General features: G+C 36.2%; 1 protein-coding gene across 2 annotated transcripts in view; it reads right to left on the bottom strand.

Moving 5' to 3' along the window:
- LOC134842694 (unconventional myosin-XV-like) overlaps nt 1–19,388 on the bottom strand; it is a 144,144-nt gene that overhangs the window by 25,539 nt on the left and 99,217 nt on the right. For both annotated transcript variants that reach the window (XM_063859147.1, XM_063859146.1), the window contains 12 exons: nt 18,832–19,137; nt 18,414–18,612; nt 17,701–17,811; nt 17,236–17,476; nt 16,882–16,985; nt 13,549–14,075; nt 12,556–12,907; nt 10,264–10,363; nt 9,688–9,908; nt 9,446–9,528; nt 6,478–6,881; nt 3,705–3,868 (listed from right to left, as the gene is read on the bottom strand). In XM_063859147.1, the coding sequence (XP_063715217.1) occupies nt 3,705–3,868; nt 6,478–6,881; nt 9,446–9,528; nt 9,688–9,908; nt 10,264–10,363; nt 12,556–12,907; nt 13,549–14,075; nt 16,882–16,985; nt 17,236–17,476; nt 17,701–17,811; nt 18,414–18,612; nt 18,832–19,137 (2,812 nt within the window). The remainder of the gene's footprint in view (nt 1–3,704; nt 3,869–6,477; nt 6,882–9,445; nt 9,529–9,687; nt 9,909–10,263; nt 10,364–12,555; nt 12,908–13,548; nt 14,076–16,881; nt 16,986–17,235; nt 17,477–17,700; nt 17,812–18,413; nt 18,613–18,831; nt 19,138–19,388) is intronic.

The following is a 19,388-nucleotide window of genomic DNA, read 5'->3' on the forward strand; positions in this document are numbered from 1 at the left end:
TTTGTATGCTGTCTCGAATCGTTCGATGTTTGCGATTTTAACGGGTACGTTTCCATTGACTACATTGAGCAAACATTCACAAATAAGTGTTATGATCTCACGATTTGAAGTTTTTCTAATTAATCTTCTTAGCTGGTCAGGTTTCAGTTGTACCATATGCCGCAGAATAGATAAGTTTTTCTTTTTCATTTGTGATTGGAGTAGTTTCTGCTTCAGATAAGGGTAAATAAAAAACTGTTGGCCCAGGTGGTGTGATATTTGAACAATATCTCAAACAATCTGATGTACGGGGGTCCAAGTCGATTAGAAGATGTCCAAAAGAGTCTCTGGTAGCTAATTCGTAACAGTTTCTCAAAAATTTTGATACATTCAATTGTCTTCCTAATAGATCTAGTTGCTGAACGTCGCGAGGCGATTTGAACAGAATGATGTGTGAAGTGTTCAAATCAATCGTACGCGACCATCGACTTTGTTGAAACAAGTTATGCTTAACATATATTACATCTATCCCTCTATGTCTACCCGCTGTCGCTAACCTAACAAATTCCTTGTCATTATAGATGTCTTCATATGAATCATCGAAAACTAGAAGAACATTTTCTAATTTTCTCACAGATTCGAATCCGTCGAATTTCATGAACTCCACATTCACTTCGCGAGAAGACACTTTTTCTGAGAATGCAGGTTGCATCTCTTTGTAAAGATATAGAACGGTTCCAAATTTAGGGTAAAAAGTATTTCCCATCAGAAGTTTCAAAATTAACTCAGTTTTCCCGGATCCTGAAGGTCCCACTATCGCCATAAAAATTCTTGTCGAAGTATCAATCACTTTATTCATATTCTTGGGTTTGGTAGTACGTAACCAGCCAAGCCTGATAAAATCGAGAACCAAACTGACGTTTCTTCGCAACTTAATTTAGTGAAAGAAAGTTTGAGAATGCAGAAAGTTAGTAAAATTAGAATTACTACCATTTGCGCAACAAAAACTACTTCAGACCTTGGCAAAGTTACATTGTTACAAAACTTCCATGATTTTTTTTCACTGTTTGTCTCGTTATAAACAAACTCTGTAACTAATGTTGCGTCAGGTTGATCTACTGCTGTTGTTGCTTCTGACATTTGAGAAACTATTTATTCTACAGACTGTGTTAGACTTTTTCTCTCTGTCAGTGTGAAATCTCTATCATTTATGTCATGCATTTCTAAAACAAAGTTTGCTGGGATATTTGCAGTTTTTTTGTGGTACATTATTTTCTTCACAGTATCCTCTTTCACAATCGTCTTAATCTCATCTGGCAATTCACTGCTGTTTAGATCCATCTGAACTCCTGGCTGACGTTTGGGTACTAAGACTAGTTCGGGAAGATATACTCCTCGCTTGCTGGCTAACATTTCTGATAAACTTGAATCTCTGGAAGTATACAAATTGATCAATAACTGGAAAAAACCTCTTCAACGTAGACAACTCTTCTTCGGAAATTATTATTTGCTCCTTCCTCTGAACAATTTGGCCACTGCAATCAATACGCTCTATTCTCGTTAATGAAATTTTAATATCACCCTCTGGAGTCATCCACGCACAAAGCATTGAATTTGGTGATAGGTATGTCTCCACTTTCGCTGATCTCTCGCTGTTGTTCATTTTTCAACCAATCATAAAAAACCTTGGTTTTCTTCAGGGCACAATGATTCCTGGAGTTGTAATGTGGAATATGTTTATTGCAACTTGGATAATTTTTAAAATATAAGTTTTCAACCCGAGGACAGCCCAAATCATCTAGGTTTTCAATCTTTCGGTCCAAGTACTTGGCCAAAAATTCTGTCTTTTCTTTTCCTTTAGCGTAAAAAACGGCACCGGGATTTCTCAGCACAAAACTCTGAAGTATTTGATTCAAGTTTATATAAAGATAATCACCGTTTTCCCAATGGAGACCGTGTAAATAATTTGTTAACCAGTTGTAAGCTTTTTGTTCAAGCTTTGGTAGTATATTGAAATTCACTGGAGGTAAGAAAATGAGTCGATCGCTGTAGTCTGAAGTTGTTATTGCTAATTCTTTAACCACAAAGGCGTTTTTCTTGTAACGAAAGCCTTCCACGTCAAGCACAACTGATCTCTGGCCTAGCATTCTAGTAAATGATAAACTTCTGGTTTTTTCAACTTAATGAAAAGGCAGAACGCTATTCCACTCAAATGTCCCAATAAGCTGTTGTTACAGTTCCAGGGCAACATGTAACAGTACGTGGGACCCTGTTGATAAAATTCGTGTATAAATCCGGCCGCATCGTGCAAAATAGCGTGCAATCGTAAAATTTTGGAATTTTTCAAGTATTTGTCCAAGGAAGAGTTATCAATACCAATCAAGCCACCATAAGGTCTCAACTTAATTAAAATGTCGTAGTTAAGGTTATCAGAACTAACAAAAAACAGAGAACATGCAGCTAGAAAATAGTTGCGTCGGTTAGAATTATCAGGATAAGTTTGTTTCAAAGAGGTATAGATTTCGTGAATTATTTTCAAATCAATAGGAGTTACTCTGCTTTTTTGCAATTTCATTATTTATTTTTTCCAACACCTCTCCAACCTGCTGAATTTCAAGCCAGTGGAAATAGAAGTGACCTTGCAAATACCATTTAGTCTCATTAAGATAACGGTGGTAAATAATTAAATAAACCACCGGAAGTTTTTTGTATTTTGATAGCTTGTTGAAACATAGACGGATTTTTCTCTCCAAGTCTTTTTCAACCCTTTTTGAGGTAAAATCAAACGAATAGTCGAATACGTTTTCATAATCAGCAAGATTCAAATCGCTCACAGTACCATACTTTTGTTTTGTAGAAATGCACCAAGAGATTTGTTGAAGCTCACTCAAATAAAATTGTTCTTTGAAAATTAACTCGTATTCTTTCTTTGAAATTTCCTTTGCCCTTTCGAGGAAGACGACGTAGCGTTCATTACTAAATTTGAAAAATGAGTTTTTTTCTGCGGTTGAAAACACTCTTAATTGTAAATGTTCATTATCAATATCTTCAGTACACCAAGTTCCCTCTAACTTCATTTTTCTTATTTCAAAATTTGTCAAATTTATCATTTGGTATATTTTGCCCAGAAACGGCCGCCGCCTTTTGAGAGTAATTTCAATTTACTGCCTTTTCACCATAAAATTTAGGTCAAGTTAAGGAATTAGTTTACTGCTGCCAACAGTTAAGCTACGCTGCCAAAATGGCCGGCGAATTTTTATTATATACCATAAAAGTCAATTCCCCGTTCACTAACAAATTTCAACTCGGTCGAAAGTTCATTTACCCTAAACAAACATAACAATTAATATGATTCATATAATTAATCAGGACCAATAATTAGGACCCCAAAATTTGGAATTAGAAAGATTTTTGTATCGTGTCCCTTGTTGTTAAGCTAAACTTAGCAAGATCCTAAGTAGGGGGTCTTCTGCTTTTTGGGTGGAAAATCTCTTTCGTTTACAAAATCCTAGGATGAGGGTCCTCCAAAAAATTAAGGACCCCTTTCCTAGGATTTTGCTTTACGTGAGGACCCCCCCCCCCCCTTAGGAAGGACCCCCCCCCCCTTAGGATCCGGGACACGATACAATACTACTTTCCGCAGCGAAAACCTCAAAAATGTTACCTCTAAATTTAATGTTAAACAAAACAGTGGTGAATAGTGACTCATGCCAATAATTTGTTACCTGAGCGAATACAGCGTTGATGGCTGGGGGTGGGAACCTGTTGATGGGCACAGTCCAGAACAGTCTGTGGAATCTGAGGTCACACTCTTTGTTCTCACTCTCAACACTAGTGAGGATATCCATCAGGTAGCTGTTCTCTTGCAATGGCAGCCCATACGACTCACCTAAATAGATGACATTTTACGAATCAATCGCAAAAAAAAGAAAAGCTCAATCGGATCGCCGCGTTTTTGTATTCCACGGGGTATTCGGGCGTTTTTTTTCCACGGAAATCAGATACCATAAACAAAACTTCATTTGAATTCGATTGATGTATCAGATTAAGGCACTTTCAGCCGTGATTCGAATTTTAAAAATGAAATTCAATTTTGTATACAAAAAAAAACATACTAATCCGAAATAGTTATGACAATGAAATAGATAAGCAACGGCTAAATATTACATCGAGAAATTTAGTGACACAAATCGAGACGCGCAGTGTCGAGATGTGAACAAATTTCAAGATGCAATATAAGCTGTTTGCTTATCTGGTATAAAACACACGTGAAAAGCCGTTCAAACACTCACTTATAGAAGAAATTCACGCCAATTCAATTTTCACGTTCGATTTTCTTGGCTTTCTTGACCAAATAAAGCACAGAAGCATACTAGCGTTTTATTTTTCAAATACTGCAAGACCTCAATTAGATTCTAACCCTGTTCATTGACACTTGAACATTTTACCTCTGAAAGGTTTACAATATTTTTACTCAAAACCTTTACATTCTGGCAGGGGCCGATCTAGAATTTTCCCGAGGAGAGATCAAAAAATTTCGAAAAATTTTATCAACCTTTTTTTAGGTCAACCAAACTGATTTTCCGAGCTCTCACAAATCACTACAAAGACCCAATTTTGACCAAATTTTCTGCGCAGCAGGCGGAACTTTGAAAAAAACCGGCCAAAAAAGGCGTTTTAGTCACCTTTTGGAAAATTTAGACCAAATAAACGCATTTTCTCGGCGCGCGCTTCCCCCTCAAAATTAGTATTTATTGGTGGCCGCCTGCCAAAAATGTAGATAGCAAAAAAAACAAAGAGGGGACCCTTTGGGTAGGCAGTGGATCGAATCCCTGAGGGCGGCATTCTGGCAAACTTATTTTGAACCTCAGAATAAATATGAGCTTTCTGAACAAGGCAGAAAAGATAACTTTAGCGTGAAAGCAAATTAGTAATGATTCTGAAGTTTACTTTTCAATAACACCTATCAACACAGATGCGATGCTGCGCTTCGCAAACACGACAAAAAGCAGCTCTATAAAAAGCAAAAAAGTAAAAGTAGAAACAATCCTCGAATTATTCAAACTTCAGCCACGTCTCGGATTCGAACCTACGACCTACTGCGACTTAGAGAATATGATTCTCACTCAGTCACGCACAAACCGCTTAGCCACAGCCAGTGTTGACCATTTTAAACGGAGATTTAAACAGAGTTTAAACTGCGTTTAAACTGAATAGGTTAAACTTACTCCAAAGTGGTTGCAATAGTTTAAACTAATTAGTTTAAACTGCCGTTTAAACGAATTGTCAAATTGAAACGCTCATCATTCATAGCCATCCAATGAGTAATCGCCACGCTAACAGTTGTTCACATAAATCTGGCGCCACGTTTGCAGTGTGGAATTCTGTTAACTGCTTTCGTTTTGTATCACTGTGATTCATATTCTGAGCTCATTTTTCACATTGCATTTCTTGTTAAAGATAAAATCGGCCGACCAAAATCAGAAGATCGATTGGTTTATGATTCTAAGTTCCAGAAAACTCAAGATGGAAAATGGCAATGCCTTTTATGTCAACAAGTTCTTCATGGCAAACCTCAAAACTGGCATGAGTTCCGAAAAGAGGTTCAGGTCTTTTTCAAAGGGGGTCCTAGCGTGTTGCCTTCTCAATCCTTCAAAACAGGCTCGGGAGATGCTCTCAGATGCTGAGATCAGTTCAGCGAAACAGTATTTACTACAGTATGAAAAACTCACGGATGTGCCTATTGATGTCGGAGAACTCTTGAACGAACCAACTACCTCAACCTCTGATCCAATCGAAAGTATATTCGAGAATGCTTGCCCTATTCCTGCCAAAAGAATTGCCACAACATGTCATGCTTTAACCCTGGAGACTGAACTTGAAACTTTTTTGCAAACAATTGATGACCAAACTTGTGCATTTGACTTTTTCAAATCACATATAAACCAGAAGTCATTTCCAAGACTCTCAGAAGTTGCTAGGTTTGTGCTGGGAATTCTACCTTCTCCTGCCGTGTGTGAACAGAACTTTTCTCGGGCTGCTATTCTCACAGAAAATCGCAGAAACAAACTCTCAATGCTGTCTGTGAAGAACCGTTTAATTCTCTCATAGATTGTTGATGCTTAAAAATGATAGTTAAATTTAGTGATAGTTTAAACTGTGTTTAAATTTAGCGATCCCAGTTTAAACGGGAAATCTCAGTTTAAAAAAATTTAAATGGTCAACACTGGCCACAGCCACTTAATTCACGGCAAAATAGCCATAAAAAACAGAGAACGGATGCTATGCAATTTCCAATGCTGCAGTGAAATTTCCATATAAGTGAACACTTTCAATGACCACACTTTCATTTGCGAGTTAGGTTTGATAAAAGGTTCGTACTAAAACACTAACGCTCGCTAGACTGAATACACTGTCTTATTCCTGCAAAAGAAATCTTGACTTAAACGACTTAGAAAAAAATGTTTTGGGAGGAAAACCATCGGTTAATTATCAGACCTGATCTTGCTTTCTGCATTAGAACAACTCCAAACTGCTGAGCCACTTCAGGGTCATGAATTCCGATCTGAAGAGCCAAGTTTGAAACAGCCTCAGAGATTAATGTTGCCGTGAACACTTTCACAGTCTTCACCACACCTCCGGGTAAAATAAAACACTGTCTCTTACTCGATCGGTAATCACAGAAGGCTCGCATTTCGCTCACCCCTGGAAGTTCCGTTCTACCTCCGTACTTGAACGTTTTGGCAAGGTTCTGGAGGACCAGGTTTCGCATGTTAGGTGGATGTCTGGACGCGGAGTTGTTGAGGAATCGCCATAAATATCGTTTCAGGGTTGTAGAACACTGCGAGTAAGAGGCCAAGAGAGCAAATATGCGCCAGTACTTGAAATATCCAGAGTCTCTCCTAAAAACAAGACAAACATCGAAGCAGAAAAAACCACCGTCTCCATTAATCAATCGGCTCGAAAAAGTTAGTTGTTCTGAGCAAGCTATTCAAGCAATGAAACGGCAAAATATCTAGATTTTTTCAGTTTTTCAGGCAAACATTTCCATTTTTTTTCAAGCGATGTTAGTTCGAAATAATTCGGAGAATTTCACCTTGATAAGGATCGCAAAATTTTTCTGAGCAAGCCATTCAAGCAATTTTTTTTGTTATTTCAAACTTTTCGCGAGAAATTAGTTTTTTGTAGCAAACCATTCAAGCGATTAAATTTTTGAAAAATTCAAGCTACTTCATAGTGAATCGACTAGCAAAAAGTTCAACTTTTTCTCAACGATGAACGTAGGAAGTTACTCTCTATCGCGAATCTATTGGATGATCTTCGAATTTCTTCCAAGTAATGTATAGCGTGAATCGTTTCTCAATAATTCCAAGAAATTCTGAGCAAGCTACTCAAGCTTTCGATTTAGTTCGACAAAATTATTTTTGTCAAGCAAGCTAATAAAGCAATGTAATTTTGAAATAGTTCGTTTCGTGGAGCGAAGCGTTAAAAAAACTTCAAGCGTTCTAAGCAAGCTCTTAAACTTGTTCTAAGCAAGCTCTTCAAGCGTTAAAACTTTGATACATGTCAGATTTGCAAGTTGTTTCCTGGGCAAATCTGTTGCCGAACAGTTTTCAGTATCTAAAAGCAAGCTATTCTAGAGATGAAACTTTTAAATGTTTTGTACTTTTAGAGTAAATTTGGAGAACGAAACAGTTTGCAAAAAATTAATTATTTCTAATCAAGTCATGATTCAAGCTTTTCATGAATTTTTCGGTTATAAAAAAATCTACGAGCGCATGTTCGCAAACAGTTTTTCGAAGCAAGCTATTCAAGAGCTAAAAAGTCGAAATAAGTCAATATTTTTCAAATAGCGATTTGGTTTGCAAAAAAAGCGACTCAAGCTATGAAACTTTTAAATCTTCCAATTCATGTCTTAGAGCGAAGCGGTTTACAAAAATCAAAGCGTTTCCAGGCAAAGTATTCCAGCCAGGAAACTTCAAAACGTTTCGAGATACTTCACCGGGTGAATCAAATATCAAAATTTTTAATTTTTTAGAACTCAGTTCAAGTGAAGAAACCAAGTTATTTTGGAGAAAAAATTGGTGCGCAAAAGCTTAAAAAATCAAAGCAAGCTAATCAAGCGATGGAACTTTGAAATACTTCAAGTTATTCTGTAGATTGGAATGGTTCGCAAAGAATATCAGTTTTCGACGTATGAGCAAGTGTCGTGGTAAGTTGGTTTGCTTCAGAAAACGACAGGTACTGCATAGCCTTGAAATTGAGTCGAAATTATCTTGTCAAAAAATAAAACTAGACACAGAGGCGTAGCTGCGCTTCGCAAACACTAGTGAGAACACAACCAAAAAGCAGCTCTACCAAGTGAAATAGGAAAAATAGAAATAAGCCTCGAATTAGCAAAAACTCTGCTACGTGTAGGATTCGAATCTACGACCTACTGCAATCACAAGATTTTGAGTCTCACGCACTATCGACTCAGCCTCGCAAGCTTTACAACCGAAAAACACTAGTCACGAATAAAAAGCTGAAGGCATCCACACTAACTTTGCGTTTAAAAAATCGCAAAGCATAAAGCGACATTATGTATAAAATATGCATTTCAAAAAACTGCGAGATATATTCAATTAGAAAATTTCTGAAATCGAGTTTTCATTATTGTTAAGTTGTTTGAAACAAACCACTTTTTGCGGTTCATTTGATGAATTAAAAATGCATCAAATGTGATAACTCATTACTATTCGAATGTCAAAGCACATGCTATCAAAAAGCTGTAGAGGTAACCCACCATTATTGGGGTGCAGCACCAATATTTGCGACTTAGGTTGGAAAAAAAGACGGTTCGTACTAATATACCCGCTTCGCTTTTAAATATTCCTGACATAAGAATTTTTGAAAGATCTAGAATATTCTTGGACTTTCTTAAACGTGGAGCCTAATTTTTTTTATGAAGTTGCACTTGATAAAATTTACCATTGCTTAGTTTAACATGGCGTTCATAAATAGCGCATTCTGACTTTTAATATATTGATATTCTGCGTATCTTAGGATTATATATTCATCTCTAGTCATCTTAAGAAAACTGTTTTGATTTGTTTTTACCGTGTAACACACCATTCGGCACTCAAATTGCTGTAAAAAAGACAGAAATAGCCAACAGATACTCTGAAATGGAAAAAAACGAATTCAAAGCAAACAAAAATCGACAGGTTTTTTGAGTTCTTAGGAACATTGCGTCATTTCAAAGAATTTAAGAATTTCCGAAAACTTTTACGAATGATACTTTTTCCAGAAACTAGCCCAATTTGAGAAAACTGGATCAAAATACAATTTTTCTAAAGAAAAATTTCAAAAATTACGATCTACTTTTCTTCAAAGTCATGTTTTTATTTTCGGAAACACCACCTGACTTAGTGCAAATTCACTTCAATCATATACACTCAAAAGAAGTAATTTTTAGGATTTTTACCCTCTGTCATAGTCGGCTCTCGTAACTTGCTTGATAATCTGACAGTAGATTTCATCAGACAATTGCACCGATAACTTTGATATCTAAACAGTTGAAATCACAATTTGTCAGTGGATGGCAAAGGTTCGTATTTTACAAATGAAATTTCTTCTTCTGAAAAAAATCAACACGACATATATAAGTGTCTTCACTGCGTTCATTGACACATAAAAAAAAACTGATATTTAGAATGAACAAAGTACCTTGAGAATTTCGTAGACAATTTTGAACTCTCCCTTCTGCTTGAGATTTATATCTCCCGCGTATCTCAGCAGTTCTCGGAACACTTTCACGGCGTACAAGTTGTCACTCACTGCCTTTAAGTCAGTCAAGGACTTCTTGATTGGCTCCCGAGTATGGTGCAGTCTCTTTCGCAGACGCATCACGTGGTCCTGTGCCAGAGCAGGGCGCACTTTTGCCGATGCTAAAATCAAAACTTGAAATAAGCGGAGGAACTTCTTTGGTTTTTAATGACTGACTGCTTTTAAGCAGTACCTGCGACATGGAGATAAATGGTTAGTCAGAAACTGTTATTTGATCTTTACTTGTTCAATAAAAACCTTAACTTGTTAGTCATAATAGTCTTAAAATATTTTTAGAGGATAGTTCTTTCAACTGGGTTAGTAAAACAGCATCTTTTTGGTGCTTAACGACATCTCGGAAAGGCGAATCTAGTAAACCTACAAAACCAAAGGTCGATAAACTCCGAGACTCGCCCCTAATGGAGAGTATGTTAAATAGGTACTCACTTATGTTAAGCATGTTAAATGGGTACTCACAGTCCTTTGGAGGTCGGAAGTGGTTCATCGCATACTCCAGCATCGATCCCTTCATCACGGGCAGCGACGGATCAGTGACAGAAGATTGCGACATCAGATCCTTTACAAATTAATTAATAAAAATTTGCAGAAAACTTTTGATATATTAAGCACATTAGTTTCACCTACAATTAGCCTTTTTATACGCAAGACTTTTTATACATAAACTGTTCATAAATCAAATAGTTTTTGTTATTTTCATTTCATTTGAGGACATAAGCAATTTAAATTTTTTTTCACAGAGTCGATCTTACCACGCGAAAAAAAGTGGAGAAGCGGTCGGAAAAAAATCAAAGAATGCAAGGAAACAAAAAAATTGCGTTGTTTTTTGAAAACTTTCAAAATTCAAACTAAAAAATATGGCCTTCAACCTCTTAGAATTTCTGGAACAGTTTATGATTAACACTTTTTCGATCAAATTAATCCAATTTTAGAAAATAAGATTAGTAGGCAATATTATTATTCCGCTGAAAAATCGAAAAGTTGAAGTCCATTTTCGAAGAAAAAAATCAATTCGATCTATACAAATTTCTTCACTACGCTCCTTGACGCTTCTAAATGCACAAATTCGAAAGATATATCAGATGAAAGCTCTTTCAGTTAAAATTTGAGTTGCAATGAAAAACTTCTTGGTCTAAAAAATATCAGGAAAAAAATTATATAAAAAGCGAGAAGAGCTCATGAACTCAATTACTTGCTTCAACAAGTATCTCATTATTCACCAATTAGGTTGTGAGCAAAAATTTTTTGTCAAACGAAATAAAAAAAAACTGCCAACAGACAGTTGGAAAAGAGTCAATGAACATATGTAAATAGCAAAAATGTTGACTTGTTCCATGAAACTTTCGAATTCAACGAAAAAACAGATGCCCTCAAAGCTCTTTGATTTTCAAGAACAATTTATGATTGGCACTTTTGAAATAAAATTAACCTAATTTGAGAAAACTTGATCAATAAGTAAAACTTGTAGTTTGCTGCGAAATCTGAAAATTAAATTCCACTTTCGTAACTGGAAATTGATCACGTTTTTCAAGACCATTACATTTTACTGTCCGATAGCGAAGTTTGCCTTCCTTTTAAGAAAAGAAATTACCTGAAAAAGAAAACAAAGTTCAAACCGCGAAAAGTTATTTTTAGCCTGAACAAATTTTGAATTTTCATGAAAAAAAATTATCGTGACCTATATAAGAGTCTGCTCTATGTTTATCGACTTTGACTGATTAAAAAAATGCAAGAATAGAATTCAAATTTTCTACGTTTAATTTAGCTGACATAATAACCTTCGATCTTTTAAAAACTCCATGAAAGAATTTAATCAAGTTCGAACTATCTCACTAGAAATTATTAAAATAACAGCAGGAAAAACTTGAGTCCTCTCCCCAAAATGCTGAAAACCTAACAAAAATATGCAAAGACAAAATTCACCTACCTGACTGTCATCATTTCTGAAATTCACCATTCTGAGTTATTTACAAAAAGTCTAAAACCCGGTTGCAACAACTTTTCTTATCGCAAAGGTAAAAAAAATAGACGAGTATAAAAACGAACATGGCAATCCAGCAGCTGTGCAAAAAGAAAAACCATCTCCGGACTAGTAATCACATCATCAAAAACTTATTCTCGAACTTCAAAAATTTCATTTTATTTTCCCACTAGTTTGGGGCAGCCAGAGAACTAAATAACAGCTTCGATTTTGAGCCAAAGTCGAACGATTTCGAAAATTTAAAAAAAATCAGACTTTCTTAATCTTTTTTGCGATAGCTTTTGAAATATCTTTTAGAAATCCAAATCACGACTGAATACCTAAGTCAATACCATACGATTGGTCAGTAGCGGATTTGCGGTCCCCCTTGGTACTACTTCGAGCTATCCATGATCTTACATTTTTTTAAAGACGCCAATCTGTACTAATTTTGACGAAGAGCGCGCGCTGAAAAAACGCAATTTTTTGGTCCAAATTTTCCAAAAAGTGTCTAAAAAGTCTTTTTGGCCTGTTTTTTCAAAAATTTGCCTGGGGCGCAGAGAATTTCGTCACATTAGGGTCTTAATAGTGGTTTGGGAGAGCTCAGAAAATCATTTGGTCGACCTAAAAAAAATCGACAAAAATTTCATTTTTTTTTAGAAAATCCGCCCCCCCCCCTCGATAATTTCTTAGATCAGCGCCTTCGAGTGGTATTTGAGATGCCTATTTTAGTAGAAAACCTAGGCAATAGCTCCGTCCTACTCTTCGAGAATGGACAGAAAAAAACTTACCCATGAGATCACAGAGCTTTGACTATCCATCGAAGCAACATCCTGGTCCGACATCACAACCGAGTGATCAGAATCGGCTTGTAGAGCCATCGCCCTTTCAGTCGTAATCACAGACTCATTGAGGTAATCATCTGTGGTCTCCTGAATCACGTGATATGTCTTAATTTTAGACTTGGACACTTGGCCGACAACTCCGTTCACTTCTCCCAGGAGTGCTGGTTCCAGAGGCTGCTCATCCAGGACTCTGATGACGTCACCCTTTCGGAATTGCAAGTCGCCAATTTCTGTCGTGTGGTGATGGTCGACTGCTTTGACCAGTGCTTTAGTGGTGTTTTGCAGTTCACTGCGGTACCTTAAACAACCAAACATATTCAATTTGTAAGGTTTCAACCAATTGATTTTTATTTATTTCCTACAAAAAATGCATATAGACTTATTTGCTACATGTCAGCACAAACAATTAACAAAATTTCAAGCTACTAAATGAGAAAGTATCGTTCAGATTTTAACTTCATAACTTTTAATTCAAAACCTTGAAATTCATATATTAGTTTAGCTGCTCAGCACTGAAACGTTCCCAACAACCGCGCACTCCCCTTCCCCTATAAAAAAACCTAAATTTCGAACATTAACACCACAAAAAATTGGATGAAGAGAGCAACTTCGCCTCTAATTTAACACAGTGGGCAATCTGCCTCTTAGAACAAATGAAAATTTAATGCAGCCACTCAAAATGCTAAACCCTGAATTCTGTTCGACTGAAAACGAATACTTTAAGCCAAGTGAACGATTTCGCCCTTAAATTAGTTCAGAAAAGAGATTGACTCCAAAAAATGTAGTTAAGTTAAAACGATTTATTCACATTGGAAAGGACCAACATAAGATCTGTTAAGCTCTTTACGGAGCACCGCTGCTGTGCCTCCGCTTAAGAACTAAATGCATTTTTTGGTTATTTTTCTGGTCTGGGTCTTTTTCTGTATACGTAGCACTTACTTCTGAATGAGTCGCATCAAGAAGTAGCCTTGTTCTGTGAACACAACAATAGGCTCATGCATCTGTTGTTTGCCGATTTGAACCCTTAGTTCCAATTTTTTCATCTTCTGCTCAAACTGCACAACTTTTATAGTGGGGTAGTAAACCTCCATCACTATTTTGAACTCTCCCTCTGCATTTTCATTGGACAACAGTTTCAATCCACTGTGTGATGTGGCAATATGGGTGAAGTTCAGATATTTGCTTTTAGACCTGATGCTATCTCTATGTACAAGAACTGGATAAATTCTAGTAAAATACAACTTCCAGCTTTTCGCAGATTGAATCACGTGGTCTTTCACTTCGTCTGGAATGTAGTTTGCGGCATTGAAGTTTCGGACGTTGTTGTCTGTTAGGTATTTGATCATTTCGGACTGTTCTGTTTCGTTCAATTTGCGGGATCCAGTTGAGAACACGTCGGATACAATTTGGTGGAACAGAAGGGTTTTCAGCCTCGGATGTTCCACTTTCTCGGTAGGAGAAAACATCTATAAATGAATCTACCTCTGCTCAGTTGAAACCATTTCAATTATATTGCAACGTCTTTTGTCTAGTGGTATGTACACCAATAAATTTATGGTGTTAATCACCGAGGAGGCTCAATTACTCAGGTCAATATAATTATCGGAGGAGGACTGGAAACTAAAAATGACTGCCTTACAAATTTGCCTCACGTTAGCATCAATCTTAAAATGTAACGAGTGATTTTACAAGGTTAATATGTTTGTAATGATCTAAACAGTCAACACGCAACCTTTAACACATTTCACTTTGTCCACAAAAAAAACTAAAAATTTTCGAAAACCACCACCAGAAAAATTCAAAATGTTGTCTGGACTTTGTTGTGTTTGCGGAAAACAGCTCCAAAAACACAATCAACGGCGTTAAGTGAAAAGCATAGCCAACATACAAGTGCAAGAAAGTCAATGAACGCAAGAAAATAGAAAAAAAAACTGACTTGTTTTTTGAAAACATAGCCAATGCAATAACCCAATTTGAAAAAACTGGATCGATACTTAAATCTTTCATTTCGCTGGGAAATCCAAAAAGTAATTTTCATTTCGAAATCAGAAGTCGATCACGTTTTTCGTGACCTTTGCACTTTTGCTGTTCGATAAAGAAGTTTGCCTTCCTTTTAACAATGGAAATGCACTGTAATCTAAATTAAGCGAAAAATCGAAACTGAGCGTGAACAAATTTTAAGACTTCCTGGAAAAAAACGCAAAAAAATCAGCAAGACCTATATAAGAAAACTCACTACGTTTTTTACTCTTGAAAACACAGTCTTTGTTGAAAAAATCTCAACTTTCGAGTTTCATAGAAAAGAATAGATGCCCTTTAAGCTCTGAATTTCCAGAACGATTTATGACTGGCGCTTCTTTGATAACATTAACCCAACATGAGAAAATTAGATCAGCAGGTAAATTTTTTATTCAGCTGGAACTCTTAAAAATAAAATCCACTTTCGAAATTGGAAATCGTTCACGTTTTTTGCGCCATTTCCACGTTCGTATTTGGAGAGTGCTATTTACAACACTTTCATCAGGTGAATTTCAATTGAGCGCGAAGAGTGCATATACACCTAAGACCATTCATAATTGCATCAATATAAATGAATGCACATCTGTAGTTAATAGAGACTTTTAAGCATATTTTAAGACTGTCCTCAAAAAAAGAAGAGGAAAAAATCAGCAAGACCTACATAAGAGTACTCACCACGTTCATTACTCTTATAAAAACACTGACATTGTTGAAAAATCTCAACTTTCGAATTTCAAAGAAAACAATAGATGCCCTTTCAGCTCTTTGAACTTCTAGAACGGTTTATGATTGGCGCTTTTTTGATAAGATTAACCCAACTTCAGAAAACTGGATCAATAGGTAAACTTTTTATTCAGCTGGAAATAATAAAAAAAATTGATTCCTCTTTCTAAACTAGAAATCGTCCACGAATTTTTGCGCCATTTGCACGTTCGTATTTGGAGAGCGCTATTTACAACACTTTCATCAGGTGAATTTCAATTGAACTCAAAAAGTGCATATATACCTAAGACCATTCATAATTGCATCAATATATATGAATGCACATCTGTAGTTAATAGAGACTTTTAGGCATACGTTATGACTTTTTCCTGAAAAAAAAATCAGCAAGACCTATATAAGAGTACCCACTACGTTCATTACTCTTAAAAAAACTGACTTTGTTGCAAAAATTCAATTTTTGAATTTCAAAGAAAACAATAGATACCCTTTAAGCTCTTTGAATTTCTAGAACGAATTATGATTGACGCTTTTTGATAACAAAAACCAAACTTGAGAAAACTAGATCAACAGGTAAAGTTTTGATTCCGCTGGAATTCTAAAAATTAAAATCCTATTTCAAAACTAGAAATCATTCACGTTTTTTTGCGCCATTTCTACGTTCGTATTCGAAGAAAGCTACTACCGTCACTTTCACTAGATGAATTTCAATTGAACTCAATAAGTGCGTATATACCTTAGACCAATCAGAAATGCATCAATATATATGAATGCACATCTGTAATTATCAGAGACTTTTAAGCACATTTTAAGAAATTTTCCTGAAAAAAAAAAAACAAGAAAAAAAATCAGCAAGACCTATATAAGAGTACTCACTACGTTCATTACTCTTAAAAAACACTGACTTTGTTGAAAAAATCTCAATTTTCGAAATGCAATTAAAAAAGATGCCCTTTAAGCTCTTTAAAATTCTGGAACGATTCATAATTGGTGCTTTTTTGATAACATTAACCCAACGTGAGAAAACTGGATCAACAGGTAAAGTGTTTATTCAGCTGGAAATCTAAAAATGAAAATTCATTTTCGAAATTAGAAATCGTTTACGTTTTTTGTGTCATCACTACGTTCATTACCCCTTTAAAATATTATAGGTGTAATAATCGTCAATACACTCGAAAAACATGATTTTTTTAAATTTTTCAAGATAAAATGCGCTTTTTTCTTTTGTTTTGCTCGAAAGTTGTGAAAAAGACAACTAGCCTATCAAACTTTGAGTGTATCCAAAGCGAAGTATGCAAAAATTCTCAACAGGTCTATAGTTTGCACAAATCATTGAATCATTTCAAAATAATGGTTGTGAAATCGAGTGAGTAAATTGGTATGTAAAATCTAACAATCGGTTCAAGGTCTCATCTCGCTACTATTGCATCGAAGTTGCAGACGCGCACGAACACTTGCACGAGTAGCTCCATCCAATTTGAAACAGTGCACTGGATTTTAAAAAAGTAACTTCTGAAGTAAAAATAATTTTACCTCTTTTCTGACGAAAAACTTCCAAGGCACTTGATCATATCTGAGGAAAGGCGTTTTCTTCGTGCGCAGCAACACTGTGTTTCCCATATCATCAATGACAAATTCTAAAACAATTCCCACGCTGGACCTGGACTGCAAACTAAGTTGATTGTATGATAGATACGTATTTCTATATTGATTGTTACCAACTCATAACCCAGTAAACATTGATGATCGATAGAAAGATTCTTCGATATACAACCTAATGAGCTAACTCTTCATGGCAGCGCCAGCGCAGCTGTTAGACTCATGGTTCCTAATTTTGCCCTCAAAAACTCCTTTAGTTTCAAATGAATCAAGTCAGATTCAACTTACTTCTGACAGTCAGCGCCACGCTTTCCTTGTAATTCTCCACTTTGGACGTTCTGAACTCGTATACCTCTGGCTTCATCACAACAGGCTTCTGGTTATTCAGCACGGAGTCCAGTCGCTTCACCGCCGAGCTCACTTTCCCCTGTGTGATGGACGTCGGATTGGTTGATGACGACACATTTGTAGTCTGACTCATTTTCCGAGAACTGAGAGCCGATGATGACGTCATTTCTCGTTGCGCCGCCTGTAAAACAAAATCTGTTTTATAAATTATATGTCATGAACTTTAGTCATTGCTTACTAGATTCCCTCCTTAATGAAACATTGCATCATGTATAAGCCATCCATGAGAAATCAACCATCATAAAAAAAACACCAAAATTGGAACAAACTTGCAAAAAAAAATTATTTGAATAACTTAAAGTAATTAATTAACTCGATACACACAATTAGTACTTATCTACGTACAACACTGCTGTTCTTCGGCTTCTGAATCTGCGCATCTGAGACTGTCGTTGACCTCACTTCGGAGATTGAGTTCCTGGCTCCGTTTGCAACCAAGGGTGGTACCCCTTGTTCCTGTCATACAAAATCTATATTATGAAGTTGTTAGGATCACTTATCCACAAAGGAAACGACTAACACGATGCTGTTGTGTCCACATTAAAGTATATAAATGAAATTTCGTGGGTTGTTTTTTTTTATTTGAAAATGTTGCCTCTAACTCGCAAGACACGAGAGAGGATCATGGTGGTTCTCCAACCACCGAAGTTTCAGTTGAGAGGCGGAGCCTCCGTCACAGCCCATTGCTTTTCTTATTAGTAGCACAAAGTTAACTGTCTTATTTTTCTAGCTGAAGTTCATTTAGTTTTGTCCACACGTTTATGAACTAAATGCATTCAAACCCCCTTTTCAAGAGATGAATTGGAATAACTTCTCGGGCCTCGTTCACATTGCCGACGACACATTCAGCTTTGCTTGAAAAATAAATTTAACTATCGAGTTTCAAAAGAAATTACTTCATGCATTAAATGAAGATATTAAAACGAGATAATAAAAAATTCTTGTCGTTACTTGAATGGGCAACAAATCAGTTTTGTTTAAATACGATAAATTGTTAGTGATAAGAAAAAAAATAAAACGAGAAAATTTATGAAAAAATTTGATTTTCAAATTGTCACCATTTCATATTTGACGGCTTCGGAAGGCGTCATATGTACAGAATGTTCCGCTTCTCCATCGTATACGGTTGACAGATGTCTGTTTTTAGACGATGCCACCAGACTGTTCAGAGCAGGTCGCTTCGAGGATTCTCTTCTTACTGGTTTCTTATTTTCGTTGTCACGCTCTTGTTTCAACTCTGAATTCCGCTTCAGCAATCTTAGTACACACAAAAAAAATGAAAAATTCGTGGAGAATGAAGATGTGAAGGCATCTTTTAAACGTGTAGTTAGATATAATAAATTGAAAAAATAAAACCATAAATTTAAGCGAACATGCTTCGAATATAACTATGCAATTTTAATGAGGCCGGACCATTCTAATACACTTCAAGACTCTTTTTATTATAATTTGGAAGCTAAAAACTATTCGAAATACCTAAGCGCTTCTTGATGTGTTTTTTCGTCTTCTTGAACAGCCAAATCTTTGTTGAACAGGCTTTTCCTGTTTTCTGTAATTGTCTTCGTGCTTGCTGAAAATGCAACAGGAGGTGCAACTCTTGGCTGCCCGACTGAAGTGTCATAATTCTTGGAAACATTTGTCGTAGTCTTCGCCCCAAATTGAGCAGGTGGTTCTGGAATTGAGAAGCCAGTTTCTGTGTCTGCGAATAGGTTGTCAGGTTCATCTTCTCCGTCGTTTTCACTCCCGAGATACACTTCCGACCGGGCTCGATTTTTCCGCTTCCTAATTCAAAACAAAATTAATTACTCAACAGATAGCGCCGACAAAAAATACAAAATTTGGCTGAGGAATCAAAGGTTTTACGGGTCTTTCCAGTTAGGCCATCCCATAATAGTACAAGGATAGCCAGTTACTGTGCAAGTAGCACAGAATGTTCCGACCATGGTCTTTAGAAAACTACGGTTTAGAAAGTTTTTTTCCAAATTAGTGTAGTTTTTTCTGCTTGGTGTGATAAAAAAAATCCGATGTATAAA

The sequence above is a fragment of the Symsagittifera roscoffensis genome, chromosome 3 (genome assembly GCF_963678635.1).
Source record: "Symsagittifera roscoffensis chromosome 3, txSymRosc1.1, whole genome shotgun sequence".
NCBI classification, from domain to species: Eukaryota; Metazoa; Xenacoelomorpha; order Acoela; family Convolutidae; genus Symsagittifera; species Symsagittifera roscoffensis.